The sequence below is a fragment of the Sinohyriopsis cumingii genome, chromosome 7, assembly GCF_028554795.1.
Source record: "Sinohyriopsis cumingii isolate HCF-2022 chromosome 7, ASM2855479v2, whole genome shotgun sequence".
Classification (NCBI taxonomy): Eukaryota; Metazoa; Mollusca; class Bivalvia; order Unionida; family Unionidae; genus Sinohyriopsis; species Sinohyriopsis cumingii.
This window is the reverse complement of record NC_142967.1, coordinates 18,204,477-18,232,155: the sequence shown is the minus strand read 5'-3', so window position 1 is coordinate 18,232,155 and position 27,679 is coordinate 18,204,477. Positions and strand designations below refer to the sequence as shown.

Sequence of the window (27,679 nt, the reverse complement as noted above, 5' to 3'; positions counted from 1 at the left end):
CTTTTTGTAAATGAATTCGCAAACGGGTCGACATTGTTGGGTCTTAATACTGTACATAGTATTCTCACAGCATTCCTTTTGTCTGTACCCCATCCCACGATTTTTAAAAGAATGCACAACATATTTCATTGATTGATTTTTAAGTTCAAACCTGATTGATTCCAGAGGGTCAAAACACTTTCACCCCTTGGCGTTTCGACTCAAACGGGAGTTTTTTTTCATAATGTCGTTATAAAAATAAAAATAAAAAAAAACAGAAATTGTATAAATTAGTCGACAGATGCCGACTGCCCTTTTCTGATTTGTAGAACAGTGCATGTCAGTCAAAAGTGTATTGTCTGCGTCCAATATCTGCAATGTCTATTTTAATATTTCTAAAACAAATTTGAGCAAATAAAAAGAACTATTGTACACAAGTGTTGAAAGAGAAGTAACTCCAAAATGTACAAAATTATTGAGATTACAAAAGATCGTGAACGATATCGCATGTTGCTTGAACACATAGACCCACCCCAGTACCGGATTAGCCATTAAACACAGTAAACACGATGTTGATGTTGTTGCTATAGGGTTTAGCGCTATTTTTCAGCACAAGATAGGCTATACATTGTGGCAAGTTTAAATGGGAGAGGAAGAACCCAGGAAAATCCCGGAAAGAACCACCGACCCACGAGAAGCTACTGGAAATCTTTCTCACATACCCACATTGGCCGAACCCGAGGGAACCAGCCCAACAGGAGCACAAGAAAAAAAAATTCTAATTAATTGTTGACGACGTAATTGAATTAGTTACTTATGATTATTTCGACCTGCATGTACGAGTATTTTTGATTTGGAATGATGTCAACACTGGTATTTTCCCACCTGTTTAGCTTTTAATATTGTGTTTTCTTCAGTTTCACATTTTGTAAAGGGGGTGGGTGGGTGGCACGATAATATTTTCAGTGCGTAGGGTCCTGGAAAGAGGACATATGGCAAATGAGATTTGTTAGTGTTTTATATTGTGCCATCAATGTGGGTATGTGAGAAAGCTTGTCAGTAGCTTCTCGTGGGTCGGTGGTTATTCCCGGGGTTTTCCTCCACCATTAATAATGGCCGCCATGCATAGCCTATCATGTGCTGAAAAAACGCGTTAAACCCAACAGCAACAACAACAATATTGTGCCATCTGTAACAGACTGCGTTATTAATCGCCTAAAGCTTTAACACTTCGGATCTGGTTGCCATTGCATGAAAAATATGATTTTGTTTATATTAAACAAATTAAACAAAACCTTTTTAACAAAATTCATTACATTAAACAAATATTACTAGCACCAGCAACGATAAACAATGTGGTTACTTCAAAGTAGTCAATGATAGTTACTTTACCTGAAATAAACTATGGATACAAGCAAATGATTTTCAATGCACATAATTGTTGTTTGTTTTTTTTTTAAAGTAGACAGTTGATGGTGATTGTTTGAAAGATTTTTAGCCACATATTGTTGACACTCTGTAGATTTATTTCTTCTAAAATATATGGTCTCTTAAAGCTAAACGTTTAGCACCTGACCGTGTCTTTTATGAATCACTTCGGACCATTACCATATAAGGCCAAGGTATTAACAGTGTTTGTCGTTGCCAGTTGGTACAACGGTAATATTGAAACACTCCGACTATAAATAACACTTCCGGGTTGAACACCGGCGTACGGACGAGTCTAGCATTGGAGACAAGGAATCGGTATAAAAACGGAGACAGAATGACTTCGTATACAGCAAGTAAGAAGAAATTTAAAGTGAAAGACTCATAGAAAGTTTTATATTAAAAGGCGCGATGTTGAATATATTATATCTTAGTTTCAGTTATCGCCGTTTTCAATGTCTTTGAAGCTGGTTTTACCGGAAGTAGGAAATAACTCATTGGTCGTGATCAAACTTCACTGTACCTCCCTATTCGGCCCCTTTGTAGCACATATGTCATGAGGATATATAATTAGTAAATATTACCTGATGCATAAATTTTATAATTACAAATTATATGGAGATCGTATCTGCAGTTTTCAATTCTATGTAAGTATGGAATAATTTAGGGGCCTGGCGGAGCGAGGAGGGTTTATGATGGTGGGTGGGGTGGTGTAGCTCTACTGCATATAGTCAGAGTCATTCAGCTTAAGTATTCACATTTACTCATCTTCTGTGAAATATAAATTGCATTTTTTTTTAAATCTAATGTTATTAAACCAAAGTCTGATCAGTTCTGAAAGTTATCGATAGTTACGAGCTTTACAAATGCGTCCAGGTACTATATCCTGGACCAACCAGTTTTAACGCACTGAAGGGCTTATTTTCACCTTTTCACAAATATACTTTTTTTCATAGTGACACCTCTCATTACTTTGGAAACATTAGGTATTTTAGTAAAGTATGGTTGTAAATTACATTAATATATTCCCTTATACTCTTCTTAACGAGCTTTCATCCAGACGATCACTTGTCGTAAAGCTTGTGAAGAACATTTCAGCCTAATATCTTTATAATACAAAATGTTAATAGCATTTAAAAAGCTTCTGTACTAAATTGACAAGTTTGTGAGTGAAATAACTGTTACCCCTGCCCATTTCAATTGGTCATAATTTTATATATAATTGGGATATATTAATGAAACTTTTGCATGTAGTCATGATTTACACAGATGTTTGTCTGGAGCCAGCTTAGTTGAAAATTGAAATGGTCATCCAGCGATTTGTTGTGACTTGTCATGGAATGACCTAATAGCGATTTTCATGACTATAGTAGTATAATAGTGGTTTGTGACCAGTACATATAATTCATATTTGCTGACATACAACTTTATCTTATCTTTGTAATGAAACCTTTAAGCATGCTCAACTTTTCCATTGTTTTTGTAAATCTCAGTTTAGAACGGTCTGCAATTGGCTTGCATATTTTGCTCCACACTCTTGGTTACAAAGAGTTAAGTTAATGTCTGTTGTGTTTATATCCGATTTTACAATATGGTCATTCATAGAAGTGTTGAAACATATATTGTACCACAAAATCATGATTTTTGCTTGTGTGTAGTAAAATATAAAATATATGTAATAATATTGATCCATGAATATTGTTAGTAATAAAAATGACAGGTTTTCTCTAATAGCAGAGGTCATTCAGGTCCAGTTTTATTCTTTGTATGTGTGTGTTGTCACAATTTTACTTTGTAAACCGAACAAGGGTAATTAATAATTTTCTAATTACTGACTTATCAACAATATTAGTCCTTTTGTCTCAAAGCCTATTTAAATCATCTCTGTCAAAAAACTTAATATGGAGAAAATCCACTTAGCATGAATTGGCTAAAGAGTAGGTGTGTTTTTCATTTGGTAAAGACTTTTATTTGAGGGTATTTATCCAATATCCCCCATTCCAATAAATGAGCACTCACCTCACCTGGGCCCAGTCTGATTAAAATCAGATTTCCTCTGTCCTGCATGAAGATCTGACAGAAACTGCATAGGGGCCATGTTCTGGAGACCTACGTTATTACCATAATTGCTAATGATATCAGCTAATCAGATGAAGCCTTGTATCTCGATGTTACGGAGACTGGGCAGTATGGCTAAAGAGCATCAAACAGGGTTCATACGGCCTTTGACATTTTGGGAAAAATGAGGTAGCATTTTCAAGGCCTTGAAAGTTTGGGAAAATCGAGCAGATTACCCTGAGGTCTTTAAAAGTCTTTGAAAATTGAAATAAACCCAAACTTTTTAATTTCTTTCCATAATCACAAATAAAATTTCCAAGGTTGTTAGATTCCAATGTAGTCAAGTTTTCCTGGTTTCTTTCTTTTGATGACCCATTCAGTTTCATTTCATCATTAAACAATATTGTAGTATTTTGCATTTGTTATTTTTTTCTCCTATAGCATAACTTGTATACAAAATGTTAGTGAAAATAGGTCTTGGAAATTTATGTTTGTGGTCTTTGAAAGTTTGGGAAAAGTCTTTGAATTTATCATTCAGAATTCTGTATGAACCCTGTCAAAGTGTTCCAAATGATTGGATTCATGTTCAGATTTTGGAAAGCTGCATTTCCATTGGCTAATTCAGAGATCACCAGAACATGGTCCTAAGCAGGTGCTGTCAGATTTTCACATAAGATAGTTAAGATATGATTTTAATTAGATTTCACCTGGGCCAAGAGTGATATATCTGGTGGCTGCAAATTGTATAGGATTGGCACAAACAGTAGCATGAAGAAGTTTACCTTTCAAGTAGATTGCAGCCTATGTATGTGATGAGGTTTAAAATCTTCCCAATTCTGAATATGTACTTTTTACCAAACCATGACGTTTGATTTAAAGTGATTAACAACACACAAGTTTTGTTTATTTTAGAATCAATTTTTGCAACTTTACCAACCACCACTAGAGGACAGCCTCTTGTATTAGGAGGAGATCCAAAGGGAAAAAATTTCCTCTACACATGTGGCAACAGTGTCATCATCAGAGATATTGAGGTAATAAGCTTCAGATGTACTCATTTTAACTCATAATCTTGAAAATTATCTTACAGAAAATCTATACTTGCTTGATGTTGCTTTAACCATTGTATACCACTGTTGCATCAGCTATAAAAGCCTTTTTAACCCTACTGATGCATATATGTACTAACATGACCACTACTCTAATTCCCAGTGGTGCATATATGGCTATGTTAACTTAGCGTTGATTGGTTGAAAGCAGAGGAGCTTCACATATTTCTAATTATTATAACCAGTGACAGGGTAGATCACTAGACATTTTTATACTGGTTTTGTAAAATGATATGCTAAATTTAGACACAGAGGAAGGGTTTTTCATTATTTTATAGGTCAACCTGTAGTTTAGATGAACACAGATGGACTCAGTGAGTCTAAAGGGGTCAATTCAAGTGATATGGGAGAGTTTCATGAATCAAGCATTAAATGTTAATAGAGGTCTCGGAAATGCATAATTACACATATTTGGATGCCATTTTGTTTCTGTGATGCAGAAAATCACTTAGGTGGGAGTTCTCACTTAGGTGGAAGGCAAGTTCAAAGACTTTGACTGGCGGCTGGGTGGGAAAATATACTGATATTTACAATGTCAGAATTCAGTGGCAGAAAGACCCCTTGATGTACATGTTGCCATTATAAGAGTACATCAAAACAACATGATGCAATAGCTGGGTGGCAAGTTCAAAGGCTTTAACTGGCGGCTGGGTGGGAAAATGTACTGATATTTACAATGATTGAATTCAGAGACAAAAAGACCCAGAGAAGTACATGTGGTCATTCATAAGAGTACCTACATCAAATAAACAACTTGAGCTTTCATTATTGTGTTCATCTGCGAGTGTAGCGGAATAAGCAGTGCACGTGACCTCGTAATCATGACATGTTGAGACTTAGACTTGACTGAGCTTTTTGGGGTTCAACGGCAAACTGACGAAGATTGTATTGAGATTCACATGAGTAGTAAAGTTGCTAGAACTGCTAGTTTGGATAGAACAGTGGCCATGTGTAAGAAAGTGTGATGCCTCGCTTAGTGCTTGGTATAAGACTTATCTTTGATTGACAAAATTCAGTCTCACTCTGATGGACAAACAAGAGCTATGTCAGTATTATAAAGAATGTAGAAATTAAACTCGGTGGCAACCAATAGATTTTCTAGTTTGCATTGGCTTTTTTTGGGGCGGGGCAACATTTGCTGGTGGGACAACTATTTTTACCAAAATGGGAGTCCTGGACTCCTAGTTTTAAAATCCTAGCAAGACCTCTGACTAATGTTAGTCCACTTTCAGTGCCAGATATAAGCAATTTCAAATCAGACAGTGAGGAGTAGGCCAGAGTCCGACTTGCACGACAAAGCAATGGTATCCATGTGTTCAATATTAATCATTTTGATTCTCCTGTATGTTAGACTCTTGACCTTGGATCACAATGCAGTTGGAACAGTTTTTTCTCAAGTTTTGTAGTGAATGCCAGGTTGAAAATTTGTTGAAGAAAATACGGCTTATGCCATGAAAATGAGCGAGCAAAAGCAAGACCATAATTGGTACGTTTCCAGCAGCATGTAGATGTGAGTATTTCTTGGAATCGAGATTGTAATCAATGTCATGTTGATGTGAGTATTTCTTGGAATCGAGATTGTAATCAATGTCATGTAGATGTGAGTATTTCTTGGAATCGAGATTGTAATCAGTGTCATGTTGATGTGAGTATTTCTTGGAATCGAGATTGTAATTAGTGTCATGTTGATGTGAGTATTTCTTGGAATTGAGATTGTAATCAATATCATGTTGATGCCCAAATGGTCTTTTGCCTGGATGACATCAAGATATATTCGGACCCCAGGAATACCTGAAATTATTACCACTGACTGGTTTGAGAGAATATTGATAAATGAGCAGAAAAGTACTTTGACTCATAAAAGGTTTGTTTCATTTTTTAGGAAATGAAGTTACACCAATGTCTGTTTCATTTTTTGGGACATGAAGTTACACCGATGTCTGTTTCATTTTTGGGGACTTTATGATGCTAATGAGAGGCAACAGATAGATGAAAGTATGAGCACAGTTGAAGACAACAATGAAAATGCAAATGCATATATAATGCTGACTGTGGTGAAGGCTGCTGATAACAGTGCCACAGTTTCAAAAGTGAGAACTTGGAATCTTGAATGATTCAGTTAAGGCAATTTGTGAGGTGATGTGAGGGACTAACAAAAATAGAATAAATAGCCCAGGACTTCTCATCCTGAAACTCTTTTGAGAGTCCTGGGCACTCTCTGTTTTGTAGTTAGAGAATGTAGATTTGATTCAAATTTTATGTGTAAATATTGGATTTATTTGGTAGGATTCATATCAGCTAACATATCTGAAAAATATCTTGTAAGATTATTTGAACACAGAAATGTGGAAATATACCAATATCAAACACAATACAAGGTAAGTATACCGCTCCGTTGGCCTAGTGGTTAGAGCATCTGCCTCGGATGTGAGAGGTCGTGGGTTTGATCCCCGGCCGAGTCATACCATTTACTTACAAAAATGGTACTAACAGCTGCCTCGCTTGGCATTCAGCATTAAGAGGTTAGTATTAAGACTGGTCGGCCTGGTGTCAGGATAATGTGACTGGGTGGGACATGTCTGTGGCATGATGCCCCAGTGCTAGACATCACTATAAACTTCCACATTGCAGACATCGTAGCGATATGACTGAAAAATTGTTAAAGCTGCGTTAAAAATAAAAATCGCATCACATACAAGGTAAGTTAGTTAATTCCATTGAAATCAAGTAGTAATGACGATATAATTACAACATCTAACTATGTTTTTACTGTCATTTTATGTACTCAGCCATGAAGATGGTCTAGTATTCAGCTGATACTACAACACGAAGTAACAGAAAGCTGTACAACAGCTGTAGTAGCTGAAGGGTTTATTGTGTTTCAATATTTCCATGATTATCCATCTAATTGTTTTTTATTATTCACAATGCAGTTTGACCTTTTAGCAGCAACAGGCAGTATTTTGTTTGAATCTTCAATCCATGGTTTTACAATCAATGTGAATTAGAAATATATATGAACTAGTTTTCATATCATTGTTTTATTTCTTTACAGCATCCTGCAATAGCAGATATTTACACAGAACATGCAAAACCAGTCATTGTAGCCAAGTATTCACCTAGTGGCTTCTACATTGCATCTGGAGGTAATACTACTTTTCCATGTTGTAGTAAAAATTCAGTTTAAGTTGTGCACTGCTTGCATCATGGGCATCATAATTTTGTCCTGTCCATTGTTACAAATATGTGGTCTTAGAAAAAGTAACAGAACAAAAGCAAAACCAACAAGTTCTGTGTGTGTGGGTGATTTAGATCTTTAAAAAAATTTCAGTCATATTTCTACAATGACTGCATTGTGATAGTTTCTAGTGATGTCTAGCACTGGGGCATCATTCTACAGACATGTAGCATCATGTTCCACCCAGTCACATTATCATTACACTAGGCCAGCCAGTCATAACATTAACCTGTTAATGCTGAGTGCCAAGAGAGTTAGCTGTTAGTACCATTTTTCTCTGCCTGGGTTTGAACCCATGACCTTCTCCTCAGAGGTGGACACTCTAACCACTTAGGCTACCGAAGCAGTCACAAGTTTAGTAAAATTCAATAAATAACTTATTTCCCTTGAATACAAAATGAAAATTAAAAAGAAACATACATTATTGTGACTTAAATCCCAAATAATCCTAAAAGTTCTATCACAGGTCCAAATGTTTAGAGTGTTCCAAATGACCTCTGGGTTTTGAATGTGCTGACGTACCAATAGTCTTGAATGTGCCACTGTGCCAACAGTCTTGATGTATCACAATGATGTATTCCAGAATATCTTCAAATGAATGAACAATAATCCCAGAATAGTGTTTTAATCATAAACAGTCAATGAACACTATGTATTTTCCAATGAATAATTTAATTTAATTGATGTGCTGAAATTATAACTGAACACAGCTAAACAACTGATATTAAGATAGGAATAATGTTGATCACAAACCTTATATAAAAAAAACTATGACACAATAAGATGACCAGTATGTTGGTCATTTTCCCATAAAATTTGCAAACAAATTCTCTTTGTCAAATCTTCTAAGGTCAGAGGGTCATGTTTCAGATATTATCATAATGTTCAACCGAGAATCATTTACAAAATTAAAGTTGCTTAAAATCTAAAATCATGGACAAAATTTAAGCACACCGTATAGATATACATAACAGAGGAGATGATTTATGTGATTGTTCCCACCATCAGCAGTTACTACATTTTGTGCATGGCTTGCTTAGAGGGAGCAGCAGAGAGGTTGAACAGATCATTTTTAGGAGGGTCCACTTGTGAAATTAACACCTACAGAAATGTCACACAAGTGTCAATAACACTAAACTGAGACCTCTAACCGGGTTAATGTATTTTTGTTATGTGACACATTTTTATGCATCCTCGTTCACGGACCTGTTGGTCATCACCCACTCTGCTGCTATGTGCATGAAAAAAGCATGGTCAGTTGGCATAATTAAATTATTATTACATCAGTAATAATGAACGATTCTACACTAACCATGGAATCTCGTATGGCTTAACCAATTCGACAGCAACTAGATGCAGTTAAGAAATATCTTCCTGTCTGTTATTTTGTCAAGAAACAACTACATGCACGTCAGGAGTCTCATGTGGAATTTACAGAAGGTACAGAACAGTTATTTAAACCAATTGTCGACCCAACCAAGAAAATTGTTACAGCAACTGAGGCAGCACAAAATGTTCTTGAGACATTACCTGTTGACATTGTTGGCTGTGTTAAGTAACTTGTCTGCCACCCCAGCAACCTTCTCAACCACAACCACCTGGAGATGAGCCACAACCTGAAGATGAGTCATCACCACCACCAAAAGTTTTAATTAACATTAAGGATACATTTACGCTGGAAGGTATTGCACTTTTCAATGACCCAGACAAAATAATTAACATTGCTGCATTTGGACATTGTGATAGAGGTAAGTACATAAAACCTGAATATGTTAAAACTCTAAAATCTGCCAATTGGATTAGGGATATAGATCATGTCATTGCTGAAGCTGTTAGTCAGTTTAAAATTTTTAACCAGGCAGTAGGTGAGTATATTGAATTAATAAAACAAGAAAGGAACCAAAAATGCAAAGAAATGAAGCAGCATCTTGAGAAAGCAAGTGCAGAAAGGAAATCAGCTTCAAGAGCAGGGAAGAAAAAAGCAAACAAAGCCTCAAGAGAGGAGGAAGAAGGAGCAACTGGATGTGGTATGTCCACTCGAGGAAGTGGCCTTACCCCCTATGCCCCAATAATATCCTTGCTGATGTTGATTGACTAGAAGTTCTTATTGGTGGGAGAAGAGCCTGCAATAATTCCCCAGAAATCATTAATGAAGCAGCTGCTATTTTGTCAGAGATTATTGAGAGGCGGTATCATGGACATTAATATTTGTCAGTCCCTCATTGATGATGCAGTTAGATCAGTGATAAAAAAATAAGATGATCTTACATAATGCTCAACATGGACCTGTAAAGGTCAGGGTGATAAAGGTATTGGTACTGTTGGTGATGTTGCCAGTACAGCATTCTCAGCAATTAAGGATAGACTAGCATGATTAATATGCAGACTGTCACCAGTAAAACTGGAGCACTGAAGTGATGCCAGCAAACATCAGTAAAATAATAAATCAAACTGCAGATGAACAGTTGAAAGAATTAGCTGATGAAAAAAGCTAGGAATATAACTGCAAGTCTAATAGTGGGAGGTGTTCTTCATGTTAGACAACAGCAAATATAATAGAATATTCAAACGTGTATCTCATCCAGCATTTGACATGGATGCACCAGTCCTTCATGATGAATCAGTGCATGATTATCAGTATTCTTATGATGCATGTGTATTTCTTGCCCACTGAGGCATTTATTGAGATTGAAGGTAGGCTTTTGAAAGCAGATAATACAGTATATGGAATTGGTGATTGAGTTGGTTTTATTAATAATGGTGTCATGGCATTATTTAACAGTGTAATATGCATGATTGATGGAAAGAATATTGAATCAAGTTCCAAAAATGTTGATGCTGCTATGGTGATACTTGGCCTTGCAAAATACAGCAATGATTACTCGAGGTCAGCTGGTCCATCAGTGATGTTCGCAAAAGATACCACTGATCAGCCTTATCACAGAAATGTGAGAGATGCTGCCAGGGGGTGCAGCTATCAGCGCAGTACTATCAATGAATGAAAATTTCAAATTTGCATCACATAGATCGATGTTAAACGATGATGAAGAATTTTCATGTGTAATTCCACTATCACATATCTTTGGACGGGTGGTATATTCCTACTTCTTGCAGCTATACCAGCGTTGATAGCCACGGCATCCCCAGCTGTTGCAAAAGCAGCTGCACTTGGTGCTGCTGGAACTGCCGCTGGGGTGGCATTAAAGAAAGCTACAGGCCATGGACTAAAGACTTCCAAAAAAAGGGCAGGGTCTAAGACTGCCAGGAACCCCCCATTCATGTTATGGTCAATCAGCTCACAGTTCAGGTCTGAAACTGCCTGGGACACTTTGCTAAACACAAAGTGTTTCAAACTTCCCATGTCAAATTTTGATTTACTTGATGCTTCTAAGAAATTAAACATCAAAAAATTCAGAGGTGTTTTTATGCATGATCAATTACCAAAACAACCAAACCATGTTGAAACCAGTATCATTATTCTCAATGGAAGTTCTGCTACTCATTGGGTTGCATGTGCATTTGACCCACGTGGAGTTGTTTATTTTGATTTGTATGGGTTGGCACCACCACAAAAATTTTTAAAATACGTCAGCAATCTGCATAGCACTCTGATCTGGAATTCAGCATTACCAACACAGATAATAACTGATCTGCCAATGTGCAGCCATGAAGTACTTGCTTTGCTTGATGCTGTGTAAAGGTCCCTGATATTGTCAAGGGCACTACCTCATAAAGTCATGCACAAATATACCACTAGACAACTGTAACATTGTGCTCTTAGTAAGAGGAGTGGTTAATTGGATTTGGCTGGCATTATCTAGGGGATGACCTCCCTTGATTTTATGGCCCTGTGTGTGTAGATATTTTGAACATCAACAGAGAACTGTTGTTGTTGTTGTTGTTGTGGGGTTTAACGCCATTTTTGCAGCACATGATAGGCTATACATGGCGGCCAGTATTATTGGTGGAGGATGAACCAGAGAAAACCCCGGAAAGAACCACTGACCCACGAGAAGCTGGCAAGCTTTCTCACATACCCACATTGGCTGAATCTTAGACTCGAACCGCCGCAGACAGAGGTGAGATGGCAGTGATCCGTAACGAAGAGCGCTTTAGACCACTCGGCCACTCAGGGCCCCAACAGAGAACTGAACAAGACTATTGGGAAGAAATAATGCAATACGAGCCCCCTTAGAAAAGAAAAATAACAAAATGTAATCAATAACAATTAATAGCTGCAACTCCAATTCAACCTAAGTTAGTTCAACAAAATTTAATAGCAGTGTCTAATTTGGATTTATTTCATCATAATAATGAGTGGTGAAAAGAGTGCAATGTCCACAACTGATTGCATCACCTTCCTCTCTTGACTCATGTATCACATGTCTTCCTATTCTGAACACACACTCCATCTCTTTCTGCATTTCCTTGTCTTTTATTCTGAACACGTCATCTTTTTCCAGACTTAAGTCTTTGGACTGTCACATCTCTCCCAGTCCTTAAAGGACAAAATTACCCCTAAATCTCTATACCTATCACTTATTATACGTACATAAAACTCCCTCACTTACATTACTCAAAAGCATAACTAGCTATCCAAACACTGCATAAATTCTGGCCTAATTCACAGTGACTGACCATAAATTAACACATGAGCGGTGAATCTAACATTACCATATCTCTTTACCTATGCTACCACATGCACAAGTACTATTGCATAAAATTCACAAAATTCTAGCTCACAGCAATCCCTAACCTGCAAGATTATTTAAACATTACAAAATTAGATATAAACATGCAATTATGAAGTTCTACACATATGAAAATTTGGATCACATGCAGTCCTGTCAGTGAACTAGTAACAGTAAAATTAAAGAGATACATTACATAAAACTCTTGCTTCAACAGATTTCCATGAAATTGAATAAACGATACATAATATGGATCCCAATCATATCAAACACATTTGCATAAAACCATCAAAAATAGAAAATTAAGTGAAAAATTAAAATTGCATACCTTTAATGCTGTTTTCTTTCAGAAATTGTGCATCCTAGCACTAAAATCTGTCTTTTCTTACAAGAGTGAATGACATAATTTACTCTGACCAATCATATGCAGTAGTTCCTAAATTTTCCCAAAATATTCATTTCTTTCGTCAGATTTTGGATAGCCTTGAATCTCTGAACTACGTTGCATATCAACTTCCCTTTGAAAATGGCTGACTGACATGGGTTCCCATCAAGTGGTTATAGTTGGTAGCTCAAATGTTTACTTTCTCAGGACAGTGTTGTGATGCTCCAGTCAAATCTCAGTGAGTTGTAGATGCTGTCCTTTCAAGTTTAACACTGACATGGGGGTTAGGGAGAAAAAAAGAAAGGTCGAAGTGACCCTTCAGAAAAACTTTTCTGGCTTGAATGTGGTAACGACATCATTATCCAACATTTTAAATAGGTCTTAGTGTAATATACAATGGTAGATATTTATGGAAGATCTGCTAAAGGCAAGCCCGAAGGTGACTTATCCAAATATGCAACCCTTGACAAGGTCAAGGATGAGCTCACCACTCGTTTCTGTCTCGCTCATGTTGATGCAGATGAAGTTGTTGTTTTTCAGGATCAGCAAAGATGGTTAAATATGAGCAGCATCCCATTTACAGATATTATTCCAGGTTCCAAGTGTGACCGAAGATAACTCGGGAATCACTTCTAACACTCATGGGAGAGATTACTGTATGTATCAGAAGAATTGGAGACATTATGTATGAAAAAATACAATTATCAATGTGAGAGAAACATAATCAGATGATGATTTTGCAAGATAAAATACTTGGACTACAAAAACACCACAGTCAGAACTGAGATCAGTAAATACATTGCTAAAGCCAGTGATGCAATGACTGGTGATCTCATTATGTCTAGTAATACAATTACTGGCTGGTCTTAGAGAACCAGACTCAAACGATGAGGATGCAGAGAAGATATACATGGACAACAGCAACATCCCGATAATGAGCTCATTAATGACAAGGATGGACTGACCATATTTAGATCTGAATATACTAATCATGTAACCGCGTTTACAAATTTTTGTGCAAACACAGATAAAACCATTCATGATTTTTTTGGGAATTAAGCTTGCTGACATCAAAAAGATTACCAATGTTGTAGTATATACAGTAGCGTCTGGATCAGCATTATGGACACCACTGAATAAATTCATCCAACATACTGCTGAGGTTACCAGTTCTGAGTAATCAGCATTACAAAATTTACATTATCTACCACTTGTCACTGTGTTATCCAGTTAATAGATCTTCTGGATCTATGTTAGTGATAATGGAGAGAAAAAGGAGGAAATGTAGTGGAATCCGAAGAGAAAGGCTTCCCTGCATTGTACTATTGGTGTCTTGAAATCGTTGCCGACGTACCACCTACTTAGAGTCTTAGTAATCTACATAATGAACCAATCACTGGTAACCAAAATTGATGTTCAGATACAAGCAAGCATGTTTGTGGCAGATCCAGCTGAAAAATATCATTGATGCGCATGCATAAAAACAAAAAAAAATAATGTGAAATATTGTTGTTACTTACATAATTTTATACGGTGCATCAGCCATAGTCACTGGAACAGTAACTATAATTGGCACATTGTGCTGTTATAACTGGTGTTGCTGATATCACTAACATCATCACCAAAAAGATATCTATGTGTGTAGCTGATAAAGTACACGAATATACAACGTTGCTATCAGCGGCTACACAAGCACATGCTAAATCGTCATTGCTGATATCATCAGGTCTCAGCGATGGAATAATATCAGATCAAGAATTTGCAGAAATGATTAAGGTTTACTATGAAGCAACTGGAACCCAAACCCCCTTGTCTCCTGACTATGTCAGGGAGAAGGACTCTGTCCCTAACAAAGTCAGTAATTTAGATCCCTGATTTATATCTGGAAGTAAATATTAATGTTGCAAGATCGATCACCGTGATTGCTAGAACAAATTGTCGCTAATACAACACCACCAAGAACCACGATGATATCAGCGAGCTCAGTCTCATGTTAATTGTTGTTGTCAGAATGTAAGGACAGCACAATACAGATACTTAATTATATTTTAACTCTATTAGTATATTTACAGCATTAAGCTATTTACACCACTACCATGAGGTGGGGGTGGCTCCTGTTTTTCCACCTCTACATGCCAAATAATTTCTACGATCAACAGATTTATACTGATAACTTTAAATTTTTTGCACACCCTTCCTCAAATCAAAGCCTGGAGAGTGCAAAAATCAGCACCCACCATGTGTTGACATGGTGGGAGGGTGTACATGAATATTTAGTTATCCTTATATTTTTCTGTTGGGCTTGGAGCCCTCAGTTATTAAATGCGTTTTATTGCAACCGTCGACAAATTTGTCAGTCCCGCGATTGGAACTCCAGTTTTCCCACATCAAAAGTGAAATTCCGCAGCGCTAACCGCTAGGCCATGGAGCCTTCTTACTATTATGTGTTTCAAATAAATTATTTTGAAGTAACCAAAACCCGGAAATCTAAAAATAGCATTTGGAAGTGTGGACTATTAAGCAAGGCTATTATTTTCTAAAGACCTTGATTCTAAAACTTATCCTGCCCCTCCAACCATCCTGTCCCATTGTCCCCTTTGACATAGTTAGGGACAGGGACAAGGATGTTTTTTAAAAATACTGCAGAAATACAGGAACCCCAAACAAAAAATAATCCACAGCTGTCATAGAATATAACACTGCTTTGTAACATGGATACAAGCGAGGTTACTGTTTAATCTTTAGGCTGATTTGCCCATAGAGTTTTCTCCCGTCACTTAGAGTGTTATACTAAAATATTATTTGTTTATATTTTTTTCAAAATACTTAGTTGGTTATATTATCTGAAACTCATTGTACCAAACGACAGCAAATATCAAAATAGTTCCCAACCTCATTCATTGATGGAAATATTTCTTTGCCTGTCTCTATTCACAGATTGATTAAACTGGTCTTGGATGTTTATTATTTTTTCAGTATTCCCTCGTGCAGAATTCTGACTGTGTAAAAGCCTGAAGATTTGTCAAAGAATTATCAAGTTTTTGGCCATTGATATGATGAATCTCAAGACCTTTTTCGATAAGTCCATTGTGACACTCATACACAAATCTTTTTTTCCAACAGTAAATCTTAGATAACCAGAATTAGTGATAGAACCCACTGGTCTTTTGAGTTGGCAGTTTCTAATCACACCAGCACGTGACGCCTCATAATTTTTGATGATTGGATGTGCTACAAATTTATCATTATTTTCTTGCTCCAGGAGCGGTAGATGCCGCCCCCGACATTGATTACATAACCTGGATTGTCTGTGATAAACATGGGGGTGTTGTCACATTAAGTAAAAATTCAAAACCAGGAATACTGATGGGTATCAGCAAACCATATTATAAGTGAGCATACCCTGGGATGGCAGTTGTTTATGTGATATATCCGCTCAATGATAAACCTAGCGTTCATGATCTTTGACCAATGAGAGTTTCAGTCACTAGTGATCATCTGAATTGTGTTGCCTAAAGAATCACAGAACATTTTACAAACTTTTTATGGGAAAATGTTCTAACGGATCTGATACACAAAGAAATAAATGCGTGGGCTGAGCATGTTGAAGAAAATGGAGCCACAATCAGAGATGCTGCTGAGTTGGAAAAGAAATTAAAATTTCCAATATGGGTGAAGACAATTTTAGCAAGATTTTGTATGAATCAAAATATAAATCACAGCGAGCTTCGATAGAGATTGTTGATCATAATGCACACTCATGGACACCAGATTATTTCCACGAAAAAGAACTTTTAAATTTTATGACGTTGATATGTTCAATTTTGTCAAAAATATTAGATAGTGCAACCCTGTATCTGTGTGGTTGTTTCAAAGTTCCAAATATAGCTATTATGATCAGTTTGTGTGGCCTAATGGCGATCTATATCGTACTGAATCTCTTCATTCAACTATGACAGAGATTGTGTTGAAACACAGATGATGCTAATATTGTTGAACAACTACTCAGTAATTGCTTCACCGTTCTGTCAGTTGCTGCTCACTTTGCTCAGGAGGAAAATTCATAAAGGCCAACATGCTTGGAGTTTCTTGACGATATACAGTGCATTTGTGTCAAATACGGATATGATGGTTTGTGGAATACTAAATATAATTGTAAGGATGTTATCTCAGTTGATATAGCTGCATGTTATCCTGGAAATTTTCTTGGAGTGGGAGAGTGTTCTGAGCATTTTAAAAGATTTGGACATCCAACACATGAGATGAGTTGCGATTATTGGACCCTAGCCAGATTTTGACTTAACCCTTTACCTCACAGAGCATAGTTACAAAGTGCAGCGCGCTATAAATAGAACACCTGTTACCTATTCAACTCCATACGTATAGGCCTGCCTGTTAACTGTTAAGCAATGTAGTGTATGTTACGTTTAACAGCAATTTTAACCATTTTACATTTTTGGTACACATCTATTATGTGTGGAAAAATTTAAGAGTAAAGTCTGATTGTTATAGCTGTGTAATTATTTTTCATGGAAGAATTTTTTATGTGCTTTAAAATCTTGAGAGAACTCATTCACCGTCATGTCAGTGAGGCCACGTGACCAACCATAGCTGCCATTTCTGATACTCGAAATTTACAAGTTTTTCGTCTGCGTCTACTTCACTAAGTCATCTGAATTTGATAATTTATAAAAACTAATTGCTGCCTACATTAATATCCTTGCCTTTACCTAAGTTACTGAATCTTTCATAGTTGATATTGTTGGATCATCTCCACATGACTGGCTTAAAGAATTTTGTAGATTATTATGAGGAGATATTTGATGATCACCGGTCACTTGATTCAACGCTGAGGGTGTTCAAGAAGTTAATCAGACTACAACCAGATAAAATTCAATGTGAAATAATGCGTAAGGTAATTCCAGAATGACTTTTGGAATATGTGGAGAGCAACTGATTTGATGGTTGCAAGTCAGAAGATAGTCCATGATTCACTTATTTCGGTTACATAAAGATAAGTTTTTAGATCTACCTGTGTCATTGTGTTATCATAAACAAAATATTTATGTTGAGATTCCTGGGGCCAATGAGAAACAGAAACTTGTATTAAATGTTGTTGTTTTGGTTCTGTTTGATGTTGTTGAGAAAGCCTTAACACAGCCATCATTCTGGACCTTAGGATATTTAATAACAATTCATTCATCGCAGGGACTGGCAATGATACTAATATTTGGATTGTTGATGATTGTATTGAATGGTTGAACCTAGTTTATCTGGCATTGTTGAGAGTTAGGAGAATGTCTCAGCTACAGAGGGTTATCATAGACTGCACAATGAATAATAATCAAACTCAGGAAATCAATGCATCACTGTTTAATGATATAGTAGGGAAAAATTTAGCTGGTTATCAGAGATGTGACAAAAAGTATAAGCATGACTTTGATCTTGATGTTAAGCTTATCATGACGCTGAAAAGCGACAAAATAATCACTGTGCGTGCTGTAACACAGTAATGTTGGGGCAGTATTCTCCTAATAACCCACGATAGTTTACCTTGGATAGAATAAATAGTAGTCAGGGTCACACATGCAAAAATGTGATGCTGACCTGTCTTGAGTGTAATCGATGTCGAGGACCCAGTGCATTATTGCTAACAAATCACCCTTCACAAATGGACCCTCCTAAAAATGTTCTGTTCACCCTCCCTGCTGCTGAGGGTAATGGAGTAGACTGTTGATCTTAGTGTTCAAAGATCAAAGACCAAGGTCACAGTGAGTGAAGAAAGAAAAATAGTTTCCATACAGTAACAATAGTTCTACATCACCTAGCAGGACCAAACTTGTGGATAGTAAAACAGACGATCCAATTAATATTGGGTCAAAAGGTCATCAGTAAAGGTCACTGTGACTGAAAGAAGGACAATAACCTAAGATCTATAGCTAGCAAACATGCACTTTGGAGGAGTAAGGAATAAGCCTATCAGTTTAGAGTTTAAAAGGTCAAAAGTCAAGGTCACTGAATGATGGAATAAAAATGGTTTCTGTACAATAACTCAAGTTCTCTGATATGTATAGTAATCAAACTTTTGTGTTTGTCTTGCACTTGTGATTAGAAAGAATGTGATTGATTTTGGGGTCAAAATGTCAGAGGTCACAGTCAGTGGTTTCCACAAAAGAATATTAATTCCAGATCACATATCAGGACTAAATTTTTGGGATGGTTTGCTTTTGGGTAAAAATCACTTGCATATGTTACTTAGCAATAATTTTACTAAATAGTTTCAATTAAAGCAATAATTTTACTAAATAATTTCAATTAAACACAGAATTAAGTCAAATAGCATTACTAGTAATAATGTTATTACTTAAAATTTAGTATTACTTAGTAATAATTTTACTTTTTAAATTTAATTAAACAGTTAAATAATTTTGAGTAAATGGGTCAAAGTATGTTCACATGAACAAACAAAATTTTGTAATAAATAAATAATTTCCCATTTTTAAAGTAAATGTTTTACTTGTCTCGTTTGCTGGCAAGTGCAGATCAAAAATGGTCTGTCCTTACAGTAAATTGAAATATATATAATGGGCAAAAATACACATATCAACAATGAGAAATAGTAATTAGAAAAAAGAGTGATCTGATGGAATATGGAACATTGATGACATATTCACATGTTTAGAATTTAACATAAATTTCATTGTAGCCAGAAAAACAATTGAATTTACTAGTCCTGCTGAATCTTCAGTAGTCCTTCCCACAAAACAATGTCAGAAATGTACTTAGATTTACTTGTCATTAGAATGTTGAAATTACAAAAACTGTTAGTCGAGAAGTAAGTTTACTTGTCTTGAGCATGCAAACTACAACTAATTTCATGCCTTGTTTCATATTCATTTTTATATAGGACATTTCCAGATTTCAATATTCTTGCCATACATTTAATACAGTGACTAGTAGATAGCAGTGTGTTATTGCTTCAGAGAAATATCTATAGATAGCAGTGTGTCACTGCTTCAGAGAAATATCTATAGATAGCAGTGTGTCATTGCTTCATGGAAATATCTAAGTACTAGTTCAGGATGAATATTAGGTAGTGTTATCTTTATACAAATTACCAAGATTATGAAATACAATTCTATTGGTTTATGCCATCGCAATGTTGATTCACCATCCAGTACTGCCTTGTTTATATACAAATCTTTTAGGTGTGATTAAGATTATAAACATGTTTGTCTTAATTGTTGTATTGGAAGATGTGTACTGGAAGACAGTGGCACTTCCAGTATCACCATTTTTCCTACTGCTGGCAGTGTACCTTAAACCTGTCTTGTTTTACATATGCACAATTTCTAGAGAACACATTATATGTGCTCAAGGTTTGCTCACTAGTAAACTGAACATGCAAAAGATAGGTGAAGGTTTAGTAAAGGGTTTAGATATTAAAATGATTTTTAAGAAAGATTGCAGTCTGAATATCATGAAATACAATTAAATTAGTTGCCTAACTAAAATGATGAAATTTTAATTATGTTGCAGATGCTTCTGGCAAGATTCGAATCTGGGACACAGTCAACAAGGAGCACATCTTGAAAAATGAATACCAGCCCATTGGAGGACCTATTAAAGACCTTGCCTGGTCCCCTGACAGTCAGAAAATTGTAGTTGGAGGAGATGGTAGAGAAAAGTAAGGTCACAAAAGAGTTTTTGCACTGAGACTGTCAAGGTTTCTGGTATTATTAACAAAAATGCATTCTTAGTCTATAACTACTAGTATCTGAAAAGACGAATATGAATTTAGCTCTGGATAGACCATCCTTGACATTTTTCAGTAGGACATCAGATGTAATATCAATAAAATCCATGATGCATTTCTATTGATGTGGTCAGTTCCAAGTTTAACTCCATTTTTTATTTGAACCTCACAAAGAAATTCAGTCTGAAAAACATTTTCTCTGCTTTGATATGACATATACTGTGCAAATCAGTGTAACACTCGGTTTGGCTCACTTTGTATTTATGATAACTCTATCTAAATCACCCACAACTTCTTTTCTCTTAGATTTGGTCTTTTCATTTTCAAATTTTAATTGATATGTATTGGTGTGTTAACAGTGTGTCATTCCTTCTGGTAACCTGTCCTGCAAACAATGCACTGGTTTTGTCTGCAGTTGAGGGGTGTCTCTTACCACATAAGCCTGAACTTTTATTGATAAATAAGACAAACTCATTGACAATACAAAATAACCTTATCTGTACATTAATACTAAGTATAATAGTATGTTTAATGTTATTTCATGTATTACAGTATAGATAAGTATAGATACGGTTATTTCATGTTGTCACAGATATCATCATATTTCATTGAGTACTCTGACACCTGTTGTTTTATAAATATTACAAGACATGATATTATTCTATATTTTTTGTCCTAGAGCCCAAGAAACTCTTGCAGCCAAGAATCTTTGAACTCCTGTTGTCTCTTTTAATGGTATTTCCTGTCACAGTCAGGTTTAGTTTTAGTCTGTTTTGTTGGCTTTTGATTCAACTTTTTTTGATTCAACTTTTCACAGTTTGGCCAAAGCTTTATAAATAAATGATCCAGATGCAATACTGGGAAAATTTATCATAGTCACACGTAATGGTTTAAAGGAATCAAGCAATTGGTTCAACATGACATATCCTTGGGAAGCCCTATCCTTCAGTCATTGAAATTCGTTCCAGTGTAACCATTAAGAGATATCCACTAAACAGGTAATATCTGTACTGGTTTCAGTCCTACTCAGTAAATTTTAGTAAGTAAATATATAGTGCACCCATCGCTGGTATTAGTATGAATGGAGCTTGTGTAAACATTGCTGGTATTAGTATGAATGGAGTTTGTGTAAACATTGCTGGTATTAGTATGAATGGAGATTGTGAAAAGATTACTGGTATTAGTATGAATGCAGCATGTGTAAACATTGCTGGTATTAGTATGAATGGAGATTGTGTAAACATTGCTGGTATTAGTATGAATGGAGCTTGTGTAAACATTGCTGGTATTAGTATGAATGGAGCTTGTGTAAATATTGCTGGTATGAGTATGAATGGAGCTTGTGTAAACATTGCTGGTATTAGTATGAATGGATATTGTGTAAACATTGCTGGTATTAGTATGACTGGAGCTTGTGTAAACATTGCTGGTATTAGTATGACTGGAGCATGTGTAAGCATTGCTGGTATTAGTATGAATGGAGCATGTGTAAACATTGCTGGTATTAGCATGAATGGAGCTTGTGTAAACATTGCTCAGACAAAATGGGGATTACTGCTCTTTTAAGTTACAGGCCACAATTGACATGTCCATGGACTAGTAACCTTGCAAAATTTGTTCGTCCATAAAAACAAATTTCTTATTTAGACATTACAGACCATGGAGTTCTGTGCCCATGCTGTCAATGCAGATATGCATGATTGTGTACATGTGTGAGTTACATTTGTGACGATACACCATTTGAAATAGAGACTTTTAATGTTTGAATATAATTGGGGATGGAGTTGATGTACAGTACAATCACCATGGATTATGGATTGCTAATTCAGTTAGGGTGATGTGGACATAGGGGCAAGGGACTAAGTACCCACTGTGACTAGTAATGTCCGCTCAGTATGGTTGATTTCCAGCAAATCTAGTGGAAATCCACTAAATCTAGTTTAATTCCATTGTGGATTTTATTGCAGTCATAGTGGGTTTTATAGCACAACTTGCTGATTCTATTGTGTTTACTCCGTGAGTTAATACGTTGAAAAAAAAGATGGGAGAAACCCTGATGCCATAACCTGATGATGACAGGTGTCAATTTCATGCCTTTACCTGTACAAGTTATACATTGGTAACATTTCTTATGGTATTTATCACTGGCCTTAGAAAGGATGCATAAAGATGTTTGTGCAAAAGGTATTAAAAAAAAATACAGTGTTTTATATTTCTTTGATATTTTCCCAGCCATGTCCATGACAGAGTGTACGTCAGAAGATTACATGTATGTGTACCTGTTATCATATAAAGATGTAGAAATTTACATACTGTTCTGCATCAAGCAGTAACATCAATGTTGAATGTTCTCAATAAATGATTTCATAACAGTGCTTCATCTACTGTTTGTTAATTTGAAATTGTCTCCCTTTAAGGTATGTACTATATCCAGAACCTACTTATTAGGAAATTACTAAAGGCTAAAAATATTTTTGACTAAAGACTTAAAGAAATTTACTGATTATTTGAGAGTTTCTCATTTTTAAATGTGCTGAATACACGGTATTGAAGGCTGCTGTATCAGTGACTGTTCATGCCAAAAAAATTATTTTTATGAAAAGGTTACTGTCTTCATCACCTTTTTGTGAATCTATCATTAAGTACCAATGGAAGGGTGACATTTTTACTTTGAAATCAGCTGCTATGCTTGTTAACAATAGCCATTGTGGAAGGTGTTGCACTTTAATGTTATTTTTGAGCACTGATGTTTCAAAAGAAATATTGACTTCTAAATGAAAATATTATTTTTTTTGTTTGCGGAAAAATGAATTTTGGACTTGTAATATGGGCTGAGAAATGCATTGAGGTTAAGTTGTGATATTTCTGTGTAAACTTGGTTTCTAGCAGTATATAAAACAAATCATGTACCACCATGTCGGCCAATTCTGCGCGTCGGGTAATTCTGCGCAACGATATGTAATTTCTGTAAACATTGGATCACGTGTTATTTTAGTTCAAAAATCCATTTTTTATCAAGAAGAATGATCGTACTTTAATTAGGAAAAATGATATTCATAAAGTACAAAAATATCCCACATTTAGACTCGAAATGCACATGAAAATTTGATTTCTAAATGGCAATATGTAGACCCACTCCCTGACCTTCTTGAACCTGTAACCGAGAAAATCCGACTTACAATGCATCTTTTAGAATCATACAGATAAATACATTATATAAAAGATGGAAATATGTACCTTAAAACAATACTGCATTTTAATCCAAGTTTCCAATTTTGCAAGAAGTTGTTCCACACTTACAATATATCGACTGCTACCAAACGTGTCAATTTGATGCTAGAACATAAATTCTCAAGAAATTCCCGGCGTATAGTCTGTTTCTAAATTCTTTAGTAATTTTTCCGCATCAACAGGGCATTGTAAACATTGCATTCTATTCATTGTTGTTTTTCTTCCACACAATAGCTTATGTTTTATAAAATGTTGAACTTTTTACAAGATCGGTTTAGTTTGCTTAATATCTCTTGCCATTTATTGGCATTTTTACATTGAATTTTGTAAAACGAACTATAAACCTGACCTAATTACTCCACTGAACTGCTGACAGAAACAGTCCAATGTAATATATTTCATTTCTATAGCCTGATGGATAAACATTACATCTTTTCAAAGCTGTGTGCAGAATAAGCCGACATATTGTGAGTCAGGAAAACATGGGGGTGGTGTCCCCTGTGTCCAAAATTAATATTATTTTGAACAGAACATTCTGGTGACAATTGCCTCTTTTCAGATGGTAAGCATTACTTTATTTTATTTTTGTCAATTGGTTGAATTCGATATGTGCTTTGCTTCAGTATTGGAGATGGAAACCTTAGGTGTGCAGGAATGCCCGACAGCATTGTATAGTTGTTGTTCTCCTCATCAGTCTTTCAGTGCAGTGCATATGTCTAATACAACAGCACAATGTGATGACATTTTTGCAAAATCTCTATTACACTACAGGCTATCTTTTTTTTTTAAAAGATTGCATCTTTCTGTGGAATAAATTGTGCCTATTACTTGCAAGCATGAGAGAGAGATTGTGCACCATAACTTCCAATTGATGTTACCCATAGCTTTTATTGCAATGTCTGAAACATGAAGTGACAATCTGACATAATGCATTTATGGATTGCGCAGAAATTATCTTCACCTTTGCATTTATCTACTGACAAAATTTGGCCGAGTGGTCTAAAGCATTCTCTGTTACATCATACCTCTGTCTGCACCGGTTCGAGTCTCGGATTCAGTCAATGTGGGTATGTGAGAAAGTATGCCAGTAGCTTCTCATGGGTCGGTGGTTCTTTCCGTGGTTTTCCCAGGTTCTTCCTCCACCATTAATACTGGCTGCCATATATAGCCTATTGTGTGCTGAAAAATGGCATTAAACCCCACAACAACAACAACAACTGACAAAATTTGAAGAAATTTTTTTTTTTGATTGTGCTCTTAATTCAGGATAAATAATAGGTAAATTGCTATTTTAGCAACATTTATATAATTAATTGGGTTATCAAATTGCTTATTTTATTATCTATTGTTAAATCTGATCATAATTAATGCATATGATGAACTTAAAGCTTCAGAAATTTAATGGAATGAAAGTTGAATGAGTTAATATTATTGAATAATCAAACTGAACAGAGAGACAACATTCATGATGATCTTAGAATTAATATGACTGGTTAAAAATCAACAGGAAAAAAATTGGGATTTACAACCTTTGAAGCCTAAACCTTTTCCACCTCCATTTTGGAGTAGTTAAAAATGTTTTGCCGATGATATCGGTTTAATGCTGTGAAAAATAAGAAGCAGCATGTTGAAGAAAGTGCTTCATGTTCAACTTTCAAGTGCAGGTTGTGGGAGGTGTTCCCATTTGTTGCACGAAAAAACCCACTCAAAATCCTGATCATTTGTGTCAGTTGATAGCAGTCCCAGAAATTGAAGGGATTGATAGCAATCCCAGAAATTGAAGGGACAAGAATGCTTCAAAATGGAGTTTGACTAGAAGTTTCTCATAAATTGTGAAAAATCCCATGTATCAGTCACAATAGGAGCTATATAGTATAAGTTGAAACACATAAATGAATTACCAGAACTTGATATGTTTTACTTCTGACTTAAAATTGGTGTAACTTCTCACTGAGGATAGATCTAGCAGGTCTGGTTATAGAATGCAGCATCATATGCTTCAAAGAATCTGCATAAGAACAGTAGTTTATGGTAAAGTAATCACATTTCTGCTTCCTGTTTTACAGGTAAATGTTTATTTGGGTTGCAAGTACTAAACAGAGGCTTAACTAATAGAGGCTGTGTTTTGGATATCACTGTATATTTTGTTGTGTGGTAACTTGTTTAGCAAACAATTTAAAAGTGACTGGGGGAATAGAAAAATAAATCACGTTTCTTCCATTTTTTATTTTAATAATGGAATCAGTCATGCTAATGCTTGTGTGGTTTACTTTTCCTTTTATTTCTTCTAGGAACAGAATCTCTCTCTCCTTAAAATTGCAGTCATTAAACATTGTATATTTTGTGAAGGACCTAAATAGTCCCAGGATTCTTTGCTTTTAATATAATGCTTATCTTTCTCAATACATGTATGGGAATGCATTTTTGTGGGAGAATCTTTGAATATTAAACAGCGTTGTGTACAACATTAAAAGAGCACTCTGCACAGGTACAATCCATGTGATGTTCAGGACATGTACTCTGCACAGGTACAATCCATGTGATGTTCAGGACATGTACTCCACACAGGTACATTCCATGTGATGTTCAGGACATGCACTCCACACAGGTACAATCCATGTGATGTTCAGGACATGCACTCCACACAGGTACATTCCATGTGATGTTCAGGACATGTACTATTACATAAGCATATTGCTGCACATTTTTACCTGTGGCAATGAAATTTAATCCATCCTTTACATTTTGCAACATGGGCAATCTACGATGACCTCTACATCCGGTTCAGAATTGAAAGAGTATGAATAGATTTAGGTCCATCATGGGAATGTAGTAGCGCCTTTTTGATGTAACTGTGCTATGGGGAATTAGTCACAAGCAAGAGGGTTTCTTCTTTTCTACATTTAATGGAATTCTGTTACCTCTAGTTCTTCATGCTGACTCCCTGCACTGTGTTTGACCCGGCTTTTTAAACAATCCTAGCAGACTTCAGAGAAAACATTCCCTGAAGACCTATTCTAAACTAAACTTCTGGTCTGATTGAATTAGGTGCATACCCTTTATCTAACTCTAATCTACATATCAAAATGCACAGAATCTAAATTATTTAATCCAGATAAAGCCATATATGAACTCTCCATACACACTCTTTTCCCACTGATACTACATGTTAGAATTTCCAAAAATATTGTAATGATTAGGAAATACATGTAAACTTTATCCTTATGAACAAATTAATTCAGAATTAAACTACCCAACTCTATTTTAAGTTCTTTATACCTACTAAGATAGATTCAAATTTCCCTTCAGCTGGTCACTAATTTTAATGTTTAAGTATTAAGGCAAACTTGCTGTAATTGATTTTAATTAGCTTTACAAACACATTTTCCAACTGTCCTACTGACTCCTTTGTTTCAATTTCTCAGGACTGTAACTTGACACCATAGCATTTGAATAGCTGCTGGTAACCTAGTATTGACCTTAAATATCTGCCTCTAAATCTAACAGTGACTGTAGAGTTACTCCTCTATCATAGACATACTGTTATTAAATTTATGTAGAGAATTTAGAAAATTTATACACAAATACATCTTCTCTTCTAAAACTAATATAAATACCATAGCACCTGAAATAACTAAATTTAGCCCAATAATAGGAATGTGGATTTTATGTAATCCATGATGCATGTACTGTACACATTAAGGTCCATCATGGGAATGTGGATTTTATGTAATCCATGATGCATGTACTGTACATATTAAGGTCCATCATGGGAATGTGGATTTTATGTAATCCATGATGCAT

General features: G+C 35.6%; 1 protein-coding gene across 1 annotated transcript in view; it reads left to right on the top strand.

Annotated features, from left to right (window-relative positions):
• Positions 1-1,656: 1,656 nt before the first annotated feature.
• LOC149794795 (actin-interacting protein 1-like) overlaps positions 1,657-27,679 on the top strand; it is an 89,689-nt gene continuing 63,666 nt past the window's right edge. The window contains exons 1-4 of the mRNA XM_089964451.1: positions 1,657-1,763; positions 4,378-4,499; positions 7,630-7,720; positions 20,428-20,575. Coding sequence (XP_089820577.1) covers positions 1,745-1,763; positions 4,378-4,499; positions 7,630-7,720; positions 20,428-20,575 — 380 coding nt within the window. The 5' untranslated portion in view covers positions 1,657-1,744. The remainder of the gene's footprint in view (positions 1,764-4,377; positions 4,500-7,629; positions 7,721-20,427; positions 20,576-27,679) is intronic.